The sequence below is a fragment of the Oryx dammah genome, unplaced genomic scaffold (genome assembly GCF_014754425.2).
Source record: "Oryx dammah isolate SB20612 unplaced genomic scaffold, SCBI_Odam_1.1 HiC_scaffold_23, whole genome shotgun sequence".
NCBI lineage: Eukaryota > Metazoa > Chordata > Mammalia > Artiodactyla > Bovidae > Oryx > Oryx dammah.
In genome coordinates, this window is record NW_024070207.1 from 55,160,623 (window position 1) to 55,184,523 (window position 23,901).

Sequence of the window (23,901 nt, forward strand, 5' to 3'; positions counted from 1 at the left end):
TCAGGCTCCTCTGTCCATGAGATTTTCCAGGCAAGAGTACTGGAGTGGGCTGCCATTGCCTTCTCCGTTTCACAGAACTAGAACAAATAATTTCACAATTTGTATGAAAATACAAAAAACCTCGAATAGCCAAAGCAATCTTGAGAAAGAAGAATGGAACTGGAGGAATCAACCTGCCTGATTTCAGGCTCTACTACTGAGCTACAGTCATCAAGACAGTATGGTACTGGCACAAAGACAGAAATATAGATCAATGGAACAAAATAGAAAGCCCAGAGATAAATCTATGCACCTATGGACACCTTATCTTTGACAAAGAAGGCAAGAATATAAAATGGAGAAAAGATAATCACTTTAACAAGTGGTGCTGGGAAAACTGGTCAACCACTGGTAAAAAAATGAAACTAGAACACGTTCTAACAATATACACAAAAATAAACTCAACATGGATTAAAGATCTAAACGTAAGACCAGAAACTATAAAACTCCTAGAGGAAAACTTAGGCAAAACACTCTCCATCATAAATCAAAGCAGGATCCTCTCTGACCCAGCTCTCAGAGTAATGGAAATAAAAGCAAAAATAAACAAATGGGACCTAATTAAAATTAAAAGCTTCTGCACAACAAAGGAAACTATAAGCAAGGTGAAAAGACAGCCTTCTGAATGGGAGAAAATAATAGCAAACAAAGCAACTGACAAAGAATTAATTTCAAAAATATACAAGCAACTCCTGCAGCTCAATTCCAGAAAAATAAACAACCCAATCAAAAACTGGGCCTAAGAACTAAACAGACATTTCTCCAAAGAAGACACACAGATGGCTAACAAACACATGAAAAGATGCTCAACACCACTCATTATCAGAGAAATGCAAATCAAAACCACAATGAGGTACTATCTCACACCAGCCAGAACAGCTGCTATCCAAAAGTCTACAAGCAATAAATGCTGGAGAGAGTGTGGAGAAAAGGGAACCCTCTTACACTGTTGGTGGGAATGCAAACTAGTACATATGGAGAACAGTGTGGAGATTCCTTAAAAAACTGGAAATAGAGCTGCCATATGACCCAGCAATCCCACTGCTGGGCATACACACCAAGGAACCCAGAATTGAAAGAGACATGTATACCCCAATATTTGTCGCAGCACTGTTTATAATAGCCAGAACATGGAAGCAACTTAGATGTCCATCAGCAGATGAATGGATAAGAAAGCTATGGTACATATACACCATGGAATATTACTCAGCCATTAAAAAGAATACATTTGAATTGGTTCTAATGAGATGGATGGACCTGGAGCCTATTATACAGAGTGAAGTAAGCCAGAAAGAAAAATACCAATACAGTATACTAATGCATATATATGGAATTTAGAAAGATAGTAATGATAACCCTATATGCAAGACAGCAAAAGAGACACAGATGTATAGAACTGTCTTTTGTACTCTGTGGGAGAGGGGAAGGGTGGGATGATTTCGGAGAATGGCATTGAAACATGTATATTATCATATGTGAAATGGATCGCCAGTCGAGGTTCTATGCATGGTACAGGGTGCTCGGGGCTGGTGCACTGGGATGACCTAGAGGGATGGGATTGGGAGGCAGGTGGGAGGGGGCTTCAGGATGGGGAACACATGTACACCCGTGGCTGATTCCTGACAACGTATGGCAAAACCACTACAATATTGTAAAGTAGTTAGCCTCCAATTAAAATGAATACATTTATTAATAAAAAAAAACCTTAATCAGTTGTGAGCTTAGTATAATTAAATATATCCAAGCCAATACACAATGAATTTGAAAAATACCAAAGAGGAGATCTTAAAAACAACATGATAGAATAGGCATATTACCTATAAAGAGGTGAAAATTTGATAGCAGACTTCTTGGAAGCAACAATAGAAGTCAAAAGAATTGTATAGCCAACTAGATTAACATGTAAGAGTGGTTTCAAAATAAAGATGAGTTTAGGTAAACAAAATACATTTTTTCTCATGGCTGGGTCACTCACAGAATTCAGGCCTCTTTCAGAAATCTCCATATCAGAGAAGTATTGTTTGACCATCCTATCATAAAGAGTAATTCCTCTTCCCCATACTATGCATTATGTTTTTTCATGCATTAATTTGTCAGATAGCTCTGAAAAAAATGTACTTTCATTTGCTTGCTCTTTCTTTCATTCCACTAGCCTGGATGCTGCACAAGAGCAGAGACTTTATTTAGTTCACTGCTATATCCCTAGCACCTAAAACCCTACCTGATCTATAGTAGCTGATCTATAAATATTTTTGAATTAAAAAATGATTGAATGAATCCTTTGGAAAGGAACTGCTAAAATAATTTTTCATGTAGTTGAAAATGAAACCAGCAGGAAGACACAAGAAAGAATGGTGAGCAAAAGTGTTGACAAGCTAATGGATAAGATAAACAAATAATGGCTCTCTACAAATGATGATAAGGGCTATGAAAACAAAGTAGAATAAATAACAACAGCAACCAAATGGAAGGAAAACGTAAAGAAATGTGGATTGACATATTCTTGTATTATTTGGAGAAGAGTGGAGATATTAAATTTAAGGTCAAGTATATATATTAACAAAGTAATCACTAAGGATATGCTAGAAACAGAATATAAACTTACAAAAGAGAAAAACAAAGGGTATGTAGAAAAACGTTTCAATCCCACAGAAAGGAAAGAAAAAATGAAGCATATAAGAACATGAGGGGAAAGAATATATAAGACAACAGAAATAAGCAATATAATCTAGTGATAAACAATGTAGTTATATATTGTGTATTATATATACAAGAGTCACAACTTAAGGGCGCATAAAAACACAGGTTGAAAATGAAGTGATGGAAACATATATGGGCAAATTTTGATCAAGATAAAGTCATAAAACTATAAAATACAAATAGCATGGACTGTAAGATAAACACTTTTCTTCAGGATGAACTATTACACTAAAAATGTGTATCAGGTAAAAAAAAATTATGTATGAGTAACATGACTCAAAATATGTAAGGCAAAAACTTAATTACAAGGAGAAAATGACAAACCCATAGATTTTCAATAAATGAAAGACCAATCAGGCCAATAATTTGTATGATGAAAGTATGTAAAGAATCCTTTTGACAACTATGAACTAAGGAATACACATATACTTATCTACTTAACAGTTAGTTAACGTATCTTTTTCACCAAAAATAGATGATCATATGCTAAGTCATAAAGCAAATCAAAGAAACAAAAAAGATTTCATATCCTACAGGCCATCTTCTTTTAATATGAGGCATTAAATTAGAAATTAATAACAAAGTTTTACATTTGAATATTAGAAAACACTAAACATTTTCCAAAAAACAAAGAAGAAATCATAAATGATATTAGAAAATACTTTGAACAACAGTGAAAATACTTACAAAATGAAATCTTGTATTCAATACTTCATATGAAATGACATCTAATTGATATTGCATGAATTTTTCTGCTGTTGTATTAGTTTCTGCTGTACAACAAAGTAAATCAGCTATATATATATATATATATCTCCCCTCCCTTTCTGACCTCCCTCCCAACAAAGACCCAGCACAGTCAAATAAATAAAGAAATAAAATATTTTAAATATCATTATCAAGTTTTATTCTTCCAGAGAATGTAAAGATGTCCTAATAAGTAGAAAAACCTGTTAATTTAATTAGACATGTTAACAGATTAAAAGAAAAAAAATCACACAATCATCCTAATAGGGGACAAAAGAGAAGTTGAAAAATTTTCAATTAAACACATACTTTTTAGAAAATTAGAACTAGAACAGAGTGCATATCTGTCATATTCATTATTGCCCATAGTCATTTGTTTGGCCTTTCTAGGATATCTTATAGAAATTCCCATATTATAAGTTCTGCCTTCCTAAATCGAGCCAAAACTCAAAATTCTCAGCTTTTCTTGTAGTTAGAATCAGACTAAATGACCAAGCACACAAATGCCACAAGAAACTTCAATTCAGAAGTTGCAGCATGAGAAAATAGGATCTACATGGAGTTTCTACTTTTGCTAATTCAGGTGGTAACAAGTATCTTGTCTTTAGTGGTATACATTGGCTACTAAACACATAAAAAGATGCTTAACCTCAAAGTTCATCAGAAAAATGCAAATAATATCAATTAGATGTAATTACATATACATCAGAATGGCAAAAACAAAGTGCAACAATATGAATCATTACCAAAAGTGCAGAGAAATGGAGCTCATACACTTCTAGTAGGATAAGAAATTGGTACAACCTCATCACAAGAGTTATTTGGCCCTATCTGAAAAAAGTGAAATGTTTGCAAACCCTGCAAATCAGAAATGTTATCTGTAGGTACACACCCTACAGAAACTCAAACGTGTTCACAAAAAGATGTGTACAAGAACATTTGCTTTTAATAGCAAAAAAACATTCTTTTTAATAAAAAAAAGCTGGAAACAGTCTAAATGCACATTGACATGAGAAGTGAATGTATTAATATAAATAAATATTCATATGCTTTAAAAGTCTATAGCAGTTCAGTACAGTAAAAGATATGTTGTAAAATGATAAGCTATGACACATTTTAATTATTATAGTTTGAAAACTTGAAAACCACTATTATTTCATTCATTATAATATCGTTATTTCATGTGATATATATAGAGTTGGACCATAAAGCAGGTTGAGCACTGAAGAATTGGTGCTTTCAAACTGCGGTGCTGGAGAAGACTCTTGAGAGTCCCTTGGACAGCAAGGAGATCAAACCAGTCAATCTTAAAGTAAATCAACCCTGAATATTCATTGGAAGAACTAATGCTGAAGCTCCAATACTTTGGCCACCTGATGCAAAGAGCTGAAAAGACCCTGATGCTGGGAAAGAGAAGTGGGTGGCAGAAGATGAGATGGTTAGATAGCATCACTAACTCAATGGACAGGAATTTGAGCAGACTCCAGGAGATAGCGGAGGACAGAGGAGCCTGGTATGCCGTAGTCCATGGGGTTGCAAATAATTGGACACAATTTAGTGACTGAACAACAAATATACCCTCAGTTATAGGTCTAGAGTATGCATTGGAATGGCCAAAAAAAGCAAATTCATGGTTATTATTATCTCTGAGGAGGAAGGGAAGGAGAGAAATAGGATCAGGAGGATACACAGGGGTTTTATTTATATCTTTAAAGATTATATTTCTAATATGAAAAGAAATATAGGAAAAATTTCAAGATTTAAAAAAGTTGTTGTTATTCAGTTGTGTCCGGCTCTTTGCGACCCCATGAACTGCACACGCCAGGCTTAAAAAACCTGGGTGATGGTTACCCAGATTTTTATGTGTTATTCTCTACACAGTCAAAACTATTGGGGAAAATCACATAGTAATTATTTGCTCTATAAGTATCGCACGACCTTTGGCTAAAAGCAATTCAATTTTGACCTGACCTTCTAGAAATGCAATCAATTCCTTCCTTGCAAATTGAGCCTTTGTATACTCTCCAAGGATGATTGCCTCCAAATTGACAAATGAATTCTGTTGTTTTGTGAGGCATTTAAATCAAATCTTCCGGATAATAAGCCTAAGTCTGCCTCCTGAGAAAGGACTTAATACATTTCCTACACTGCTCAGAGATGACACAAAGCTCAAGGGGAAGAATTTCTGGCTTGGTGTTGAAGCTTGAATGTCTTCAACTCTCTGACACTGTGCTGTGTATCAGTGCAGGCTTCCAGAAAGGGCGTGTGTGGCTGGATCAACTTTAGCAGGGTCTCGGGACCATCCAGTCCTCCCTTTGCTCTTTGCCTCCTCTCTATTCTCTATTTAGGAAAACCATAATCCACATGCTTCTTTCAGTTGTATTTACCCTCTGAAATTGTCTTACTAGTATTGTTTATGTGTTCTGCCTGTCTACAAAAGAGTAGTCCAGGAGATTCATGATCATAGACTCCCAGGCAAAATACTACAGACATGAACTCCTTTTCTATGTTGCATCTGGGAATATGGTATACTATAGAATAAGAGGAAACTGACAGCTTATGAGGCTTTCAAAATGCTCCCCTTCACTCTATGCATGAGGACACCAGTAAGGGAGGACTTGAAGTGGACACAGCCACTTTATTCCAGTGTTGGGGAAGAAACAGGTCCAATAATTTCAAGCCCATTACCACAGGAAAAAAGTCCCTATGTGGACTTTCTTTTTATTTAACACCATTTTTTCCCATGCAGTCTTTCAATACTTTGATAACTGCATGACTTTCATAAGCACAAGTCCAACTAAAATGTATGTCACCTGAATCTGTTAAAAAGAATTAAGATTATAATATATCTTACGGGTCCTCATTTCCCATGCCTCCATTTTTTAAATAAATTAGTTTATTTTGGTTAAGCTAGGTGGTTAGTTCTGTTAGTGTATTGTCTACTTTCATCATTACCTGGCTGTCCACTATATAGCCTAGGAAGTTTCTCCCAGATTATTAAGGCATGATTGACAAATAAAAATTGCATATTTTGGTTATATGATGTGATTTTTAAAGGTCCATGACATGATGATTTAATATATACATTGTGAAATGATTTCCACAATCAAATTAACACACCTATCACTTCACATAGTCACTGTTTATGTGTGTGCATGCAAGTGTGTGTGTTGAAAACATTTAATAGCTATTTTTTTAAAAAAATACTAGCTGTTGGAATGGGGTGGATGGTGGGAGGGAGGTCCAAGATGGAGGGGACATATGTCTAACTATGGCTGATTCATGTTGATGTATGACAGAAACCAACACAGTACTGTAAAGCAACTATCCTTCAATTAAAAATAAATAAAAGTTTTAAATTTAGCTGTTAACTTTCTACTTTCCTTTCCAATCACTGACCATTTGAATACCCTACCACTGTTAAACCAGCAGCCCACTTTTTCTTCATTCTAATTCAGAGGATCTTGACCAGGGAAAACTACCATTGGTCAAGAACCACTGCTCACTGGTAAGGAATAGACAGATTCAATTTGCAAGACAAGTGGAAATGAAACTGCATTTTTCATTAACCCTCCTTGTCATTGCCACCTCCACCATCTTTCCATATATTGACTGAGAAAAGGGTCTACAATATCCTAAACATAGAAAATCATAGATAGTCACATGACTTCAGTTCATTCAAATTGACATTATATCCTTTGTTCTGTTTCTTTTCTGGGAGACTATCAACACAGGATTAATATTACTGCTGAAAAACTATGTATTGTGTGATTATCCAGCTCCATTTGCTACAAATGGTTAACACATGTTTTTATTCATAATGCTTGTAAAGTTCCCATTGTAACCAGCTGCCAAATTCTGTCTTGTACTCTGCATTATTTCTTTCTTTCCCAGACTTTCCCATTAGAAACATCTACCACTCTTCAATTTTCATCTCTGTATAATTTTCTTTCATCGTAGCTCCTTATTTTCACAGATGGAGAAGTCATCAAAACTTGTGCCCTCGACTGAGCACAACACACATTTATATACATAGAGAGAGAGACGCAAGAAACAGAGAGAGATGGAGAGGCAGGGATGGAGAGGAGAAGCCCTGCCAAGTCCTGGCACCAGGGGGGTATGCGTGTGCCATAAAGCATGACTCCTGAAGGGACCGTTCAGACTAGGCACTCCCGTAATGTACCTGGGTTGCAGAGTAAAACCAAGAAACCAAAGACAGATACATAAATAAATACATAAATAAACAAACCCCTTGCAAGCACAAAAAAAAAAAAAAAAACTTGTGCCCTGCTACTAATATTTCATATCATCTCAGCAAACACAGAGGACTTGTGTCAGGTTCTGTGATACATGCAAGAGATAGAAATGTATTTGATATACAAGCAGCTCCTGCAGCTCAATTCCAGAAAAATAAACGACCCAATCAAAAACTGGGCCTAAGAACTAAACAGACATTTCTCCAAAGAAGACATACAGATGGCTAACAAACACATGGGAAGATGCTCAGCATCACTCATTATCAGAGAAATGCAAATCAAAACCACAATGAGGTACCATCTCACACCAGTCAGAATGACTGCTATCCAAAAGTCTACAAGCAATAAATGCTGGAGAGGGTGTGGAGAAAAGGAAACCCTCTTACACTGTTGGTGGGAATGCAAACTAGTACAGCCACTATGGAGGACAGTGTGGAGATTCCTTAAAAAACTGGAAATAGAACTGCCATATGAATTGCCATAGCGGTCCCACTGCTGGGCATATACACCGAGGAACCCAGAATTGAAAGAGACACATGTACCCCAATGTTCATCACAGCACTGTTTATAGTAGCCAGAACATGGAAGCAACCTAGATGTCCATCAGGGATGAATGGATAAGAAAGCTGTGGTACATATACACAATGGAATATTACTCAGCCATTAAAAAGAATACATTTGAATCAGTTCTAATGAGGTGCATGAACCTGGAACCTATTATACAGAGTGAAGTAAGCCAGAAAGACAAACACCAATACAGTATACTAATGCATATATATGGAATTTAGAAAGATAGTAATGATAACCCTATATGCAAGACAGCAGAAGAGACACATATGTATAGAACCGTCTTTTGTACTCTGTGGGAGAGGGGGAGGGTGGGATGATTTCAGAGAATGGCATTGAAACATGTATATTATCATATGTGAAACAGATCGCCAGTCCAAGTTCAATATATGAGACAGGGTGCTCAGGGCTAGTGCACTGGGATGACCCTTAGGGATGGGATGGGGAGAGAGGTGGGAGAGGGGTTCAGGATGGGGAAAACACTTACACCCATGGCTGATTCATGTCAATGTATGGCAAAAACCACCACAATGTTGTAAAGTAATTAGCCTCCAATTAAAAAAAATAAATTAAAAAAATGTATTTGATGTGTGTTCTGCCTTTGAAGAACTTTCATCCAAGTGGAGGAACACAGTCATTATTTTCCCCTCAAATTTAATTTGTTTCATCTCATTCATTCTTAAATTTAACAAATAGCTGAGAGTCTGCCAACTGACGAACACCAAGTTAGGCATTGGTGGTACTGAGAGTGACAAAACAGACATGACTCTTCACTGAGCTTTCAAACTCAGGATCAATGTCTGTGAGGGGCAGTGTTTGACCAAGGAGCACAATGGCTACAAAGGGCTATGGCTGGTGCTGGTTCAGTGATCAAACTACCACCACAACTTTCCCCCTTTGTGAACAAAAGACTCTCTCTATCTCCTTAGACAATTATTAGGCATCAAAGCTCCCTGTTTGAGTGGAAGAAAGTCTAGAACCCAGCTAGCCAGCCCTAATTTTCATTTACTTTTCCAAGTGGTCTGTGGGCTCAGGGGAGCTTGCTTTCTTGATTCAATTATATGCTAAAGTCACACGACTATCTGATGTTTCTTGCAAAGCCATCCCTGATCCTGCCACAATTGACACAGTCTATTAAGTAGTACAGGAAGAAAATTTTTAAAACACCAGAAATTTGTTTCCCAGCCAGATTGATCATAGCTATACTGCCTTGTGATAGGATGGAAGTTCAGCTTAAAATAACCTGAAATGTATTTGACCAAAGGTTGCTCTATTAGGAAAGGACCATTCTGTTATCTCTACTTAATCATGGGTCAGTGCAGGGGACAGACAAGTGGAAGATGAAACTTCAGAAGATAAAACCTCTGGATTGTTTGAAGTGTCTCCAGAGCCTATGCATACCTATGTGTGCCTGCTTGGGTGGGAAAAGAGCAGGGAGACAAGCTGGTTTGGGCAGGGGATATGTGAATATTTCTGTAGTATCTCAGAATTTGGCTATCTGTTTGTATGTGTGTGTCTGTGGAGTGCCTGGGGTGGTGTATAAGCTGTTTTTTTTTTTTTTAATTCTGCATATACTTTCTTATTTTGCCTCAATGTATTTATGGATGTAGATTCATAAGGGAAAGTGAGTATGTGTGTGTGTGTGTGTGTTCAAACAGTAGCTATAGTTCCTTTCCTATGAAAATATTAATCAATCACTAATTCCCAGGAATAAAAAAGAGAGCTGCACCTACCTGAAGAATTTGGTTATCCCCCTGGCTGGCTTCACAACCACTTATGACTTCCTCTCCTGAGAACTAGCTTGTTTCTCCAGTTGACTCCTACACCTTGCCTGATTGAAGGAAGACCCAGGGAAAGACATGCCTAAACCACTTCTCAGCTCCCAGTCTTTTCCCCCTTGTAGTTCATCCTGTACAGACTGCCAGATGAATCATTCTAAAATAATGGCTCTGCATTACCTGTAGGAAAAACTATCATGATACTACACAACGGTTTGTGTTTTCCTAAAAGATCTAAATAAGCTTTGACCCTGCTAAGTAGTAGTCCCACTGAAGATAAAGAAAAATATCTATATAGTGAGCAGGGACATTTCATATTTTTGAACATATTTTTTTCTGATTTTAAGACTTTAATTTTCAACCCAAAGTCACTCATTCAACAAAACTTTATGGAACATCTAATAACTTCAGACATTCTGAGCAGATAATAGCTTCTTTGTCACACATCATGATAATCTTTTAAAAATCTAATATTCAGAATCTGAAGTAGGTATTTATCAGGTCCTCCATTATGACAGGGTCTCATGTCTGAACTCTCCACTGCATTCTTTACTTTGGCAGCAAGGGAGAAAGGTAGGAGCAGGGGAAGTCCTCGTAGATGGCTCATGAATCATCCCCTTGCTAGTTCTGCTATAGTCATCGTTTAGTCACTCAGTCGTGTCCGACTCTTTGCAACCCCAAGGATTGCAGTCCACGAGGCTCCTCTGTCCATGGGATTCTCCAGGCAAGAAGACTGGAGTGGGTTGCCATTTCCTTCTCCAGAGGATTTTCCTGACCTAGGGATCAAACCTGCATTCCCATTGGAAGGCGGATTCTTTACCACTGAGTCACTTAGGAAGCCCAGTTCTGCTGGGCCCTGTCCTATTCCTTGAATCTGATCTGAAGCTCTCCTCCTCCTTACACCTACTCACATCTATAGAAAAACCAGGGTCTAGAAGGAGGTTTGACTCTTCCCCCAAATGGTTTGCATCGCTGTGGTCTGTCTACTTCCCCAGTGAATGCTTGTTTGCAAAGAGTAGACTTCTTAAATGACACCACCAGTTGCTAAACTGAGAGTCCTCCACCACCTGCCCTTCTCATATGACCTATTTGTGCTAATTTGTATGTGGTGGACCAAATATAAAGGGTGAGGGTCAGAGAAAGTTTAATTGAGAATACGCAGCCAAGCTGAATTTTGAAATTTTCTACACGTTGTAGAAAGAATGGAATGGTACTCCTGATTGGGGGGGCGGGTTATATGCTTGATATGTGAATAGGGGAGGAGAGCAGGGCAAAAGATGCATTTAGTTAAATGTAGGACGGTGAGGGTAGGGAATTCATGAGACAAGACTTCTCCTCAGAATATAGCTCCAAGGTCCTGCCACAGGAAAAACCCAACTTGTTTACTTTGAGCTGTTGCATAGTCTTTCACTTTTACCTTTGCAGAAACCATACTTACCATGTCAGTGTCTGACACAGGGCCAAAACTGGTCACATAGATGTCAGTCTTAACTTCAGTCACTGCATCTGGTTGAAAGAAAGTAGAAAAGCAGAGTGTTAGGAAAGCCTGTTGCCTTAGCTCACATAGAGTCCAGTGCTGTTCTGCAAAAGATAGTGAACTTAATACTTCTAAGAAAGGATATTTGGTAAAATCATAGGAAAACCCCTCAAAAAACTCTCATTTGTACTATCTCTTCACAGAAAATGTGCTCAGTATAGGAACAAAGTCCATCCACTTAGATACCATTGAGAGTAACAGCAGAATTCCCAAACTCCAGAGCCCTTCGAGATCTCCAACATTCACACATGCTGTGATGTCACACTGGGATTATCCTCACCTATGGTAGGTTACAGATGTTCAGGACATAGGATGATTGCACTGCCACTTCCCAGCCCACTTAAAGTAGGGAGGGGACGTGTGACTGGTTTTGATTATAGGAAGAAGAAATATATGTCCCTTCTTTTGGAACAATTAATGTCCAATGCAAGACACTCCCTGCCATGGTAATCATGGAAACATATGTTTATATGGAGCTACTATAAGACTGAAACGGCCTGGAATGATGACTCAGAACTTGAAGGACAAGTGCCCTGGAAAGTTGCCTGGATCTACAACAGATTTTGCATCAATGAGAAGTAAACTTCTGTGGGGTTAAGTGACTGAGATTTGGAGATGACTGATAGCCCCTGATACACTTTGGATTTTTCCATTTTAACTGTCTGTTTACTTGTCTGCCTTCCCACAAAACCCAAGAGGTCCTAAAGGGCAGTGTTCCTGTTTTGTTACCTCTCTGTACTCAGTAGATAGAAAAGCAGCCTGTTACTCAGAAAGTGCTCACTGAACATTTTTGGTATTAATGGATGAATCTTATCACATATATATTTGCCAAGTTGGAAAATGATACTCAGAGAAGTGAAATGACTGCACTGCTAAGTTTCCCTTTTCCTCCTTCTGTCAGCCCCATTTACCCCACTGCAGCCAAACCACTCCAACATACCTCAAACAGAGCACAGGGTAGCCTTCTTCAGCTTCGCAAAGTCAATGAGACCCTACCAAACACCTCATCATTACAGTTAACTCAAGCAAGGCTCACTCCAGGCCAGCATGAAAGTGAAAGTGTTAGTCACTCAGTCGTGTTCGACTCTTTGCAACCACACGGACTGTAGCCCACCAAGCTCCTCTGTCCATGGGATTCTCCAGGCAAGGATCCTGCAGTGGGTTGCCATTTCCTCTTCCAGGGGATCTTCCCGATTGAGGGAACGAACTCAGGTCTCCCACATTGCAGGCAGGTTCTTTATTGTCTGAGTCACCTGAAGTTCCCTCCAGCCCAGCATACTTGACCCCAGCAGCACATGTTAGTAGCATAGCTAATACACATAAAGCCCACATAGGACTTGATAATCAGGTTACTGATTATCAGGTTACTGCAGTCAATGGCACTATTTTCTTAATTTTAAAATTTATATTTCCTTTTTAAATTGAACTATAGTTGATTTAAAATATTATGTTCATCTTAAGGATGCAATGTTGCATTTCAATACTTTATAGAATATATTCCATTTAAAGTTATTATAAAATATTGGTTATAGTCCCTGTGCTGTATGTTACACTATTTCTTCTACCTCATGGAAAGGTAATGGACTAAGCGACTCCATTTATAGCATGTTTACTATATCCATCCAGTCCTGGGTCCTAGCCCAGATGTACTTTATATCTCGTTGACTTCCCATTTTCTAGAGCCATCCCTTAGGCTTAATACTTTGTTCCCCTATACAGGCACATAGTATACTCAAGGCCACTGCACACATCCACAAACATTCCATTTTCAAAAGAGACTGAGTATCATTTAATAATCATCAAAGATATAGTCAATTTACCAAAACACACAATTTACTTCCAAGCTTATTCAGCAAATAACATGTCTCAAACTAGAGTTGTATTTTAAGTATTTGGGCTTTCATCTAGAGCACAGTCTTCCCCCTATTTCTGTGCTTCAAGGATAAGAGACAGTACTTCAGAATTCAGAACATACCCCCTAAAGATTTGTCCCTTCAGATACACTGCCACATTCACTGGCTGTAGAAATATTGCCCTACCCCAAAGTACATAAAACACAATTAATTAATGGGAGAGATCACAATTACAGTTGAATCCAATATTCCAGGCAGGACATAGTTAGACACAGAACAACTTTCTAAACCAATTTAATTGTAAAAGTGGGCTTCTCAGGTGGCTCAGTGGTAAAGAATCTGCCTGTCAATGCAGGAGACATAAGACGCTGGTTTGATCCCTGGGTTGGGGAGATCCCCTGGAGTAGGGCATGGCAACTGACTCCAGTATTCTTGCCTGAGAAGTCCCATGGACAGAGGAGCCTGGCGGGCTACAGTCCATAGGGTCACAAAGAGTTGGACACATTTGAAGCAACTTAGCACACAAGATAGTTATGCAGATTAAAAACAGGCACCCATACTATAAAAGAAAAGAAAGTGAAGTTGCTCAGTTGTGTCCAACTCTTTGTGACCCCATGGACTGTAGCCCATAGGGCTTCTCCATCCATGGAATTTTCCAGGCATGAGTACTGGAGTGGGTTGCCATTTCCTTCTCCAGGGGATCTTCCCGACCCAGGGATTGAACCCATGTCTCCTGCATTGCAGGCAGATGCTTTACCATCTGAGCCACCAGGGAATCTCATAAAAGAAAAAGGAGAAGAATATTTGTAGTGATAAAGTCAGGAGACTGCTTTAGTTCCAAGAGGACAGGGGAGTCACTGTAGGTAGAAAAGAAGAGTCTTGGGCTGGGATAGGAAAGCTTACATTCTGGATCTGTACCTGACTTTCTGAATGCCTTAAGATCTTTTTTTCCTTTTGGCTTTTCTCTTGTACAGGAGGTTTGTTACCAAACACATTTGAATTTTCTCTCTGCTCTGACTAGGAACTCTGACAGGGCAAAAAGCATGTGACTAAAAGTGTCCAATGGTAGCAAAAGGCAAGTTTATTCTGCTGCCTGTAGGTCAGTATGATCAGGCCACCCAAGATGGCTGCTCTCTTGCTCTCTGTACATCTCCCTGCTGGACCAGTCTTTGCTTCACCTACAGCCCACTCCCATGACTGACCTTCCCTCTTAGTCCCAGAGGCTGATAAGTAAATGCCTACTCACTTCTGGCCCCAGTTAGTGACTGATCTAATCTTAAGACCAGAACTATCTCCACTATGATGATTTATCACAGTGGCAGTGAGGGGTGCACCCCTCTACTGCTTTCCCTGGCAACTGATAAGCATCAACCTAACATCAATTCCCCCCGTTACTGGTAGCCTCCTTCCCACCCACTGATTGCTAAAAAGAAGCTGCTTTCCCAATGAATTAGGTCTCAGCCAAGCTTCAGAATTTTCTCTGACTTGGAAACAGGGAAAGACGTAGGAAGTTTGGTCTAGTACAGTGGACACAAATTCATTCTTTCTCTATTTCTGTCCCATTTTGAAAGAACCTGGTAGATAAGAGAATTAGGGGAAGTGATACTAAATGAAAGGGAGGTAAAGAAAGGGGGAGAAAGAAAGAAAAAGAGAGGGGAGGGAGGAAGGTAATTAGAATCTGATTAGAGGGAAAAGCAGGATAGAAAGGATGAATGACAAGAGTGAGAAGAGGAAATTAAAACAGTTAGACAGCAAGAGATAGCAAGAGCTAACAGCACTAAAGAAAGACAAAGCAAAAGAAAAATGCTAAAAGAAAAAGGGAAGTAATGCTCTTGTCACCAAAGAAGCCAGAAATCTCTCAAGGAGTAGGGTATGAAGATAGGGATTGTCATTTGTATCATGGTAGCACAAGTGACAGAGGGCTCTGAATTTATATTACCATCCTTAGATCTCTAGCCCTCTACTCTAAGACCGGGTAAACACATGGATATTTGACATTTCTCCAGTGTCCCATACAGGGACTACAAAGCCCCAATTACTAAATCCCATCTTTTGACTAGGAAATCTAGGTGCTTTGGAGCAGTATATGTGACAACACACAGAAGTACCCTGCAGAAAAGTATTGTACAGTGATTAAAAGCATCACTAACTGGATCTGAATTTAGGTTCTATCACTTACTCTTTGTGTGCTTTGTGTCACTTAACTTTCTTATGCCAGTTTCTTCATCTGGAAAATTAGGATAATGATACCACATATTTCAGAATTGCTCTGAGGATTTAAGGAGACAGTATTGAGGCCAGTATTTAGAACAAATCCAGTGCTCACTAAATGTTAGCTGTTGCTGCAGCTTAATACTATTCCAGAGGCGAGGCCACATGAGCCACCCATAAGGCCAGGTGGACACAGAACTCACCCAGAAGTCTAAGGTCCTCAATTCCAGACAAAGAAGAGAGTATCCACCCACCACTCCAGCTTCTCTGTGTGAAGGAATAATTAGAAGTTTGCTATTTCATTTAATTAAATGAAAAGACCAGTGAATTAGACTAAAATTGGTGAGGGCTGCAATTCATAGTCTAGCCCCTGTTGACAGCCTTCTCATTTTTCAAATGTAAGAAATTATTTAATTGGGAGATGAGTGGAATTCTTTCTTATTTTTAAACAAATATTTTCTATGTTCCTTGGCTCTTTTTAAATTACTTTGAAGATCTAATTTCCTTCAAATATTACCTTCTGAAACTAAAGGTGAACAGAATTATCTCTTCCTTTTGCAAATTTACTGTGGTATTGGAAGCAAAATTCCAATAAAGTAAATTGGAAGTAAAATATAAACTTGAAATTTATATTTATATAAACACACATGCCTTTAGCCCTCAGCAGGACTCCCATTGGTGGGGAACTTATCAACCAGTTCCTAATGTCATTCCAACTTGCTTTTGATCTGAAAGAGTAAAGATAAGCCAAATAGCAAGTGATCACTATGTTTATGTTAACTATGAGGCTCATGTGTGTGCTGTGCGCTTAGTCACTCTGCCTCTTTGAGACCCCATGGAATGTAACCCAGTAGACTCCTCTGTCTGTGTGATTTCCCAGGCAAGAATACTGGAGTGGGTTGACATTTCCTCCTCCAGGGTATCTTCCTGACCCAGAGATTGAACCCACATCTCCTGAGTCTCCTGCATTGCAGGTGATTCTTTACCCACTGTCATCTCACAATAAACTGTATTTCCTTGTTTGAATTAAAATAGACCCCCAATAAGCTATGAATTTTCTTCTTTGAGCACAAACCAGAGTAGGTTCCCCAACTCTAGCTTCTCCACTCCAGCACACACATAAACACTTGTCTTAGTACTGCCCTTTGAATCCATTCAATGAAGTCTGCTTCCAGTTCTTTTGAGACTTAAAAACTTTCAGAGATTGAAAAAAATTGATCATGCTATCCCTAAGTCTGATCTTTTTATTCCTTTCCATGTCATGATTTTAAGCACCCTCACTTTCCCCATTCACTTTCCTCTGGCTTGGGTCTAATTTTTTTTTAACTGGCACTCTGAAATATGTTTTATGATGAAACTGTCACAGTTCTATTAGAGACAGGATTATAAAATGAACGATATGAACAAAAGCCAACCATATCCCCTTTATTTCATTATAAGCTATGATGGACTTTTCAATTCTTCCCAGTAACAGCCTTTCTGAGAACAGTGAGGTTTTAAGGACTGGGACTTCGACTAAAAGAACAAAGCCCTGACTTTTCTGTATTCTTACTTCCGTATCACTGGAAATTTTAGAGAATAATTGCTTCTTGTTGTGCATGCTTTTCATTGTAAGAAGAGACTAACCTACTAGAAATGAGTTCCCATGTGACTAGTGGGTCTGCCAGCAACATGGATTTAGGGAGTGGGCTACAGTGACTTATGGATAGGCTCTCAGAGATCTGAGAGTTGGAGTGCTCTGTTCTGTTAATGGCCTTTTCATTTCTTTTTGATAATCCTTGGGGACAGAGATACTGTAAGTACTCAGTGACACACCCCTCTCCCAACAGCATTAATCACTGATAACCTCTTCAGAGGAATCACAAACAGATGGTTATAACAAAAGTCTGTGTTAGAGATCCTAAGCTGTAATCTAAGCTCTGCAGTTGAGTAATACCCCTTTTGCAGAGTGTTTGGGCACAGCTCATAACTTTTGACATTTGGTAGGCTAGAGGTCTAGCACTACGTTTATGCTACTCCATCTAGTGTCTGACACTTGGAATGTACAGCAACTCTTAATAGCTAGCTGCATGCAACACATGTTTATAGCAAAACATCAGTAAGAAATACCACAAGATTTAAAAGAGACCACAATCACCACCAACTTAACAACTGTGGGTTCTCATTAACTCTACTATTGCTAGAATCTTGATGCTCACAAAGGTAATATAGAACACACAACTGTTCTTATTTTCTCTGGAGCTACAAATCCAAGTATTGCCTTCATGGCATTCAGCCCCATCATTTTATGGCAAATAGAAGGGGGAAAAGTGGAAACACTGACAGATTTATTTATTTCCTTGGGCTCCAAAATCATTGCAAATGGTGACTGCAGCCATGAAATTAAAAGACACTTGCTCCTTGAAAAGAAAACCATGACAAACCTAGATAGTGTATTAAAAAGAAGATTCATCACTTTGCCAACAAAGGTCTATCAAGTCAAAGCTATGGTTTTTCTAGGAGTCATGTATGTATGTGAGAGCTGAACCATAAAGAAGGCTGAGTGCCAGGAATTGATGCTTTCAAGTTGTGGTGATGGGGAAGACTCTTGAGAGTCCCTTGGACTGCAAAAATATCAAACCAGTCAATCCTAAAGGAAATCAACTGTGAATATTCATCAGAAAGATTGATGCTGAAGCTGAAGCTCCAATACTTTGGCCACCTGAGGCAGAGAGTTGACTCACTGGAAAAGATCCTGATGCTGGGAAAGACTGAAGGCAAAAAGAGAAGAGAGTGGCAGAGGATGAGATGGTTAGATAGCATCACTGACTCAATGGACATGAATTTGAGCAAACTCTGGGAGACAGTGAGGGACAGGGAAGCCTGGTATGCTGCAGTCCATGGGGTTGCAATGTGTCGGACATGACTTAGGGACTGAATAACAAGAACCCTACCACAAGGGAGGTTGGAGGGCAAAGACACTGTAGGAATGTCCTTCCATAAGACCCATATTAATGCTACTAGAAGCACTGCAAACAGTTTTGAGAAAAGTCAAAATACCATTTGAGTATTTTCTTTACATGGGCCAAACCCTGGATATTAATTATTTTTTTCCTACCCGTTTCTTTACTACATTGGTGCTTATTTCTTGCTTTTGCCACTGGTCCTCTCTTCTGTAACATGTATGGAACAAATAAAACCATCAGACAGAAGCCTCTTCAGTGGTTCATAACCCTTTGCTGAAAATAGAGGCCATTCCCAAGAGCCCGTAGGATTTCCTTGGGGCAAAATTATGAGGAATTTAGAGAGGGAAGCAGAAGCAGTGCCCAAAAAATGACCAAGAAATAAGTTGGAGAATGACTACACAATGTGTTCTCCACTCTAGAGGCACATCCTTAAGCCAGAACAAGCTGAAAGCCAGAGGGAAAGCAATAGAATTTTTAAAACAGCTGAAATATTCTAAACTGTTACAAGGACACTCTGATATTTTTCCAGGGCCTACTGATTTTGACCTTATGCATAAAATTAAATGGTAAAAACATTGGTATTGGAATCTGGAAACTTGGGTTAATCCTGGTCCAACCTCAAGTTAACTATACCTTAGTTTCTTTATCTGTAAAAAATGGAATCGATTTTGTTATGATTCCAACACTAAAAACATTGGCCATAATCAATTAAAAGATGCTACCAGAGGGACTTATACTGTCATTCTTATTGTTTGGAACTTGCAGATAAGATGGCACAGGTAATAAACACACAATAATGAGACATAAAACATAAAAGATATAATTGTTTCAGATAAAAGATCAAAATGTCATGTAACAGAAATAAATACAAAATGTATACAATACTGAAGCCAGAGTTCTGGTCTGAAAAGAAGAGGTGGAGTAAAGAAACTAAAATATTTCTTTGTACAAAAGGAGAAATTGGAAGTACAATATTATACAAGCACAAGGCAGTAAGAAAAAGAGGGTGAAAAACAAAAATTCAAACTAAGTTAAACTGGTTTTTGGCATAGTGGAGTAACAGCATTGTAGCCTTTCTTTCCCACTGATTATAAATAAAATTTCTGGATAAAATATAAAAGCAACTACCTAAGCACTCTAAAAAGTAAAAAAGAACAGGTGGTTTATGGACGGGAACCAAAACTTGGAGAAGTAACCCACAGCAAAATACGTTTCCAGTGTTTTTCTCTCTTCTTCTTTTCTCTTGTAGTTCTGCCTCAAAGGCAAAGCTGCATAGTGGGATAGTGGCACAAACAGGCAAAACTCCTGACAAAAAACATCTGTCCTACCAGAGAATCAGAGGAAAAGGCAACTGCAGACCAGAGAGTATGGGGAATCCCAAAGTACAGAGGATTAAACAAGAAGATCCAATAATTCTTCCCTTAAAAAACGTATGTTTATCCTTAAGAACAAAGGAAATGAATCCTGAATGTTCACTGGAAGGCCTGATGCTGAAGCTAAAGTTCCAATATTTTGGCCACCTGACAGGAAGAGTGAACTCATTGGAAAAATTCCCACCCTGATGTTGGAAAAGGTTGACAGCAGGAGAAGCGGGCAACAGAGGATGAGATGATTGGATAGCATAACTGACTCAATGGGTATGAATTTAAGCAAACTCTGGGAGATGGTAAAGGACAGGGAAGCCTGGCATGCTGCAATCCATGGAGTTGCAAACAGTTGGACAGGACTTAGCAACTGAACAACAACAACATGCCCCTAGAACAGACCCAAGGCAGCATGCGCAAAGGCTTCGGCAAGTACACTATGATTTCACATAAAATTTCACACTAGTCCTGAGTTGCACAAGTATAGGACAGACTCAAAGCCATATAGCAAAGGTTTTGATAACTGAATTATGAAGTAATATGTAATCCACAGCCCAAGTCTAGGGACTATCCCCTCAGTGATAACATGTGTGAGATACACCAAGTGCAGTATAGCAAAGACCTTGAAAACGTAAAGATCTGGGTATCACCACCCAGAGAAAGCAAGGCAGATCTTGCTGCTTAATCAAGCTGATTCTCTGCTAAAACAAACAAAAAAATCAACATTCTCCAAAGCATTATGACAAGGCTGAGGCTCCACATAATATGAGTCAAAATGTCTAGAATAGAATTCAGCATTATTTTACTTAGAAAGAACTAGAAAAATATTACCAATTCTGAAGGGAAAAGACAATCAACAAAGGTCAAATATAACACAATTCAGATGTTGAAAATTTCAAAGATTTTTAATTGGCAATTATAACTAAGTTCCATGAAGTAAATGAAAATACATTTTAAATAAACAGAAAGATGAAGTTCTCACAGAAAAATTAAGAAATATAAAAATAACCAATTTGAAAATTGAGAAGTGAAAAAGTGCAGTCACCAAAATAAAAACATTCACTGCTGCTGCTGCTAAGTCGTTTCAGTCGTGTCTGACTGTGTGACCCCATAGACGGCAGCCCACCAGGCTCCCCCATCCCTGGGATTCTCCAGGCAAGAACACTGGAGTGGGTTGCCATTTCCTTCTCCAATGCATGAAAGTGAAAACTGAAAGTGAAGCCACTCAGTCGTGTCCGACCCTCAGCGACCCCAGGGACTGCAGCCTTCCAGGCTCCTCTGTCCATAGGATTTTCCAGGCAAGAGTACTGGAGTGGGGTGCCATTGCCTTCTCTGAAAAACATTCACTGGATGGTCTCAATAGCAGAATAGAGACGACAAAGGTAAAAGTTAGTGAATTTGAGTGATAGAAATTATCCAATGTGAAGAACAGCAACAAAAATGTCTGAAAAAAATATCAAAAGAACCTCAGGGGTATTCTGAACAATATGATACTCTCCAACACATAGAGCACTTGAATTCAAGAGGGAGTGGGGAAACAAACTAGTAAAGAAAAAATATACTTGAAGAAATAGTGCTCAGAAACTTTTCAAGTTTGGTAGAACACACAAGTTTACAGAAACAAACTATTATACACACTCCAAACAGAAAAGCATGAAAAATAAGGAAAGATTGCTTAGACATATCATAATCAAACTGCTAAATACCAAAGATGAAGAAAAATCTTGAAGAAAGCTATTAGAAAAGAACACAGTCTGTGAAGGGGGATAATTACTTGAAAGACTGAAGATATATCATCAATTCACAGACAGTAGTGAAACAGAATCTTTAATATGCTTATAGAAAACAGCTGTTAACCTCTGAATTCTATATCCAATAACAATAAGCTTCAGGAGACACTCTCAGATTTAAAAAGACAAGGGAATTTGCTACCAGCAGACTTGTTCTATAGGAATTCTACATAAATTCTTCAGGTTTAAGGGAAATAATGCCGGGGGAAATTAGATCATCAGGAATAAAGTAAGAACAACAGAAATGGAAGTTCTGGATATATATAAAAACATTTTTCATTTTTAAGCTCTTTAAAATAGTTATGACTGCTGAAGGAAAAAAATTCAAAGATTGTCTCATGTGGCTTTTAATGGGCTGTTGATAGAATAGTTAAGACATCCATAACATAAAGGTCATTTAGATGGGAAATGGATGTATACTGTTACAAGGCTACACAATTTACTATAAGTGGAACAATATTAATTCTAAGGAGAGTGTCAAATCTCAGCTGTGAAGATTGCAATCCCTAAAACAACCAATGAATCTCACAAAGAAATATTTCTGACAAGGCAATAGATAAAATAAAGATATTCAAATACTTCCAAAAATCAGAAAAAGGAAAATATATTAGCAGAAAAACAGAGGGGACAAATAAATAATAAAATGATGACTCTAAGCACAAAAACTGATGGAATTCAAATAGGAAATATACAAATCCAATATTATTGTTGGACACTGCAATATCCCTCTTTCAGCAACTGATAGAATGTGTACAGAGAAAAACAATAAATACATGGAAGACCTAAACAATATTTTCTACTACTGTGATACTTATAGAACACTCTACCCACAAAAGAAGAATACCCAATCTTTTTCAAGGACACTGGAACATTCACCAAGATATCCCATAAAACAAGCTTTAACAAATTTAGAAGAATTCAAGTCATATAGACTATGATTAGTGACCATCAAAGAATAGAAATAGTAAACAATACAGAAAAATATCTGGTAACATTTAGAAATTAAAGAACAATCTTCTAAATAACCCATGGATCAAGAAAGAAGTCACAAGTGATCTTTCAAAATACAGTGAACTCAATAAAAATAAAAATACAACACATCAAACCTGTGGGATGCTCACAGAGAAATACATAAGAGGGAAATTGATAGCACTGAATGTCCAGGAAAAAGAAGACTCTAAAAACCCAAAACCTAAGATTCCATCTCAAGAACTAGAAATATATAAGAAAAGAAACACTAAAAATGAAAAAGTAGAATCAAAAATAGAAAAAAAAATGGAGAAAATCAGTGAAATTAAGAACTGGCTCCTTGAAAAAATGGAAAAATATACAAAACTCTAGCCAGACTTTACAAAAACAAAAAAAAAAAGAAAAGAAAAAAAAATCTATGAGTATCAGGAAAAATAGAAGAGTAATATAACCAAAAGGGGCAGAGTTAGGAACTTCAGGGTTTTGTCTCTCCATAAAAACAATTAATAAGCTTTGGAAAACTGTAAGAATCAACTTTTATAGAACTCTACAATCTATTAAAAAATTTATAACCACCAAGGGAATATGTGATGAAGAAAACTGCTACTGCAGCCATAAAGATGTCAGCCCACACTCCTGTTACAAGTTCCCATTGCCTGAAGGAGTAATACAAATCTTATTCTCAAAAAAATTGTGGTTAAGGGTTTTGACCTCAATGGCTTACCTTTGTTTCACCCAACTAGAAGCATTTCCAGAGCTGTGGCGGTCCTGAGAGGCATAGCCAAAAGCATTTGAAGACAAAAATATTGACAGCACCAGCCTGAAGCTAGGGGTAAACAGTTGAGACAAACAACAGACTGAAAAGTCTGAGAAGAAAAACTTTAGAAAAGGAGATATTTGGGTGAATAAAGATTTTTATAAAGTTCCAGCATATACCAAGGGATTGATAAGTTCCTGCATAGGCCCAGGGCTTAACACACACTCGGGCTTGAGAAGAATCTAAACTTTCACATCTGGATAAATTTCAGACCTCACTAGAAATGAGAAGTGGAAGATAAGGCAGAGTCAATTCTCCCTAAACAAATCTATAAATTAAACACAGTCCTATATAAAAGCTAAGGGTATTTTTTAAGAAATTCATGAGT

At 38.0% G+C, this 23,901-nt stretch overlaps 1 protein-coding gene across 1 annotated transcript in view; it reads right to left on the reverse strand.

The window, feature by feature from the left end:
* GABRA3 (gamma-aminobutyric acid type A receptor subunit alpha3) overlaps positions 1-23,901 on the reverse strand; it is a 243,619-nt gene that overhangs the window by 89,006 nt on the left and 130,712 nt on the right. Inside the window, exon 4 of the mRNA XM_040265444.1 lies at positions 11,526-11,593. Coding sequence (XP_040121378.1) covers positions 11,526-11,593 — 68 coding nt within the window. The remainder of the gene's footprint in view (positions 1-11,525; positions 11,594-23,901) is intronic.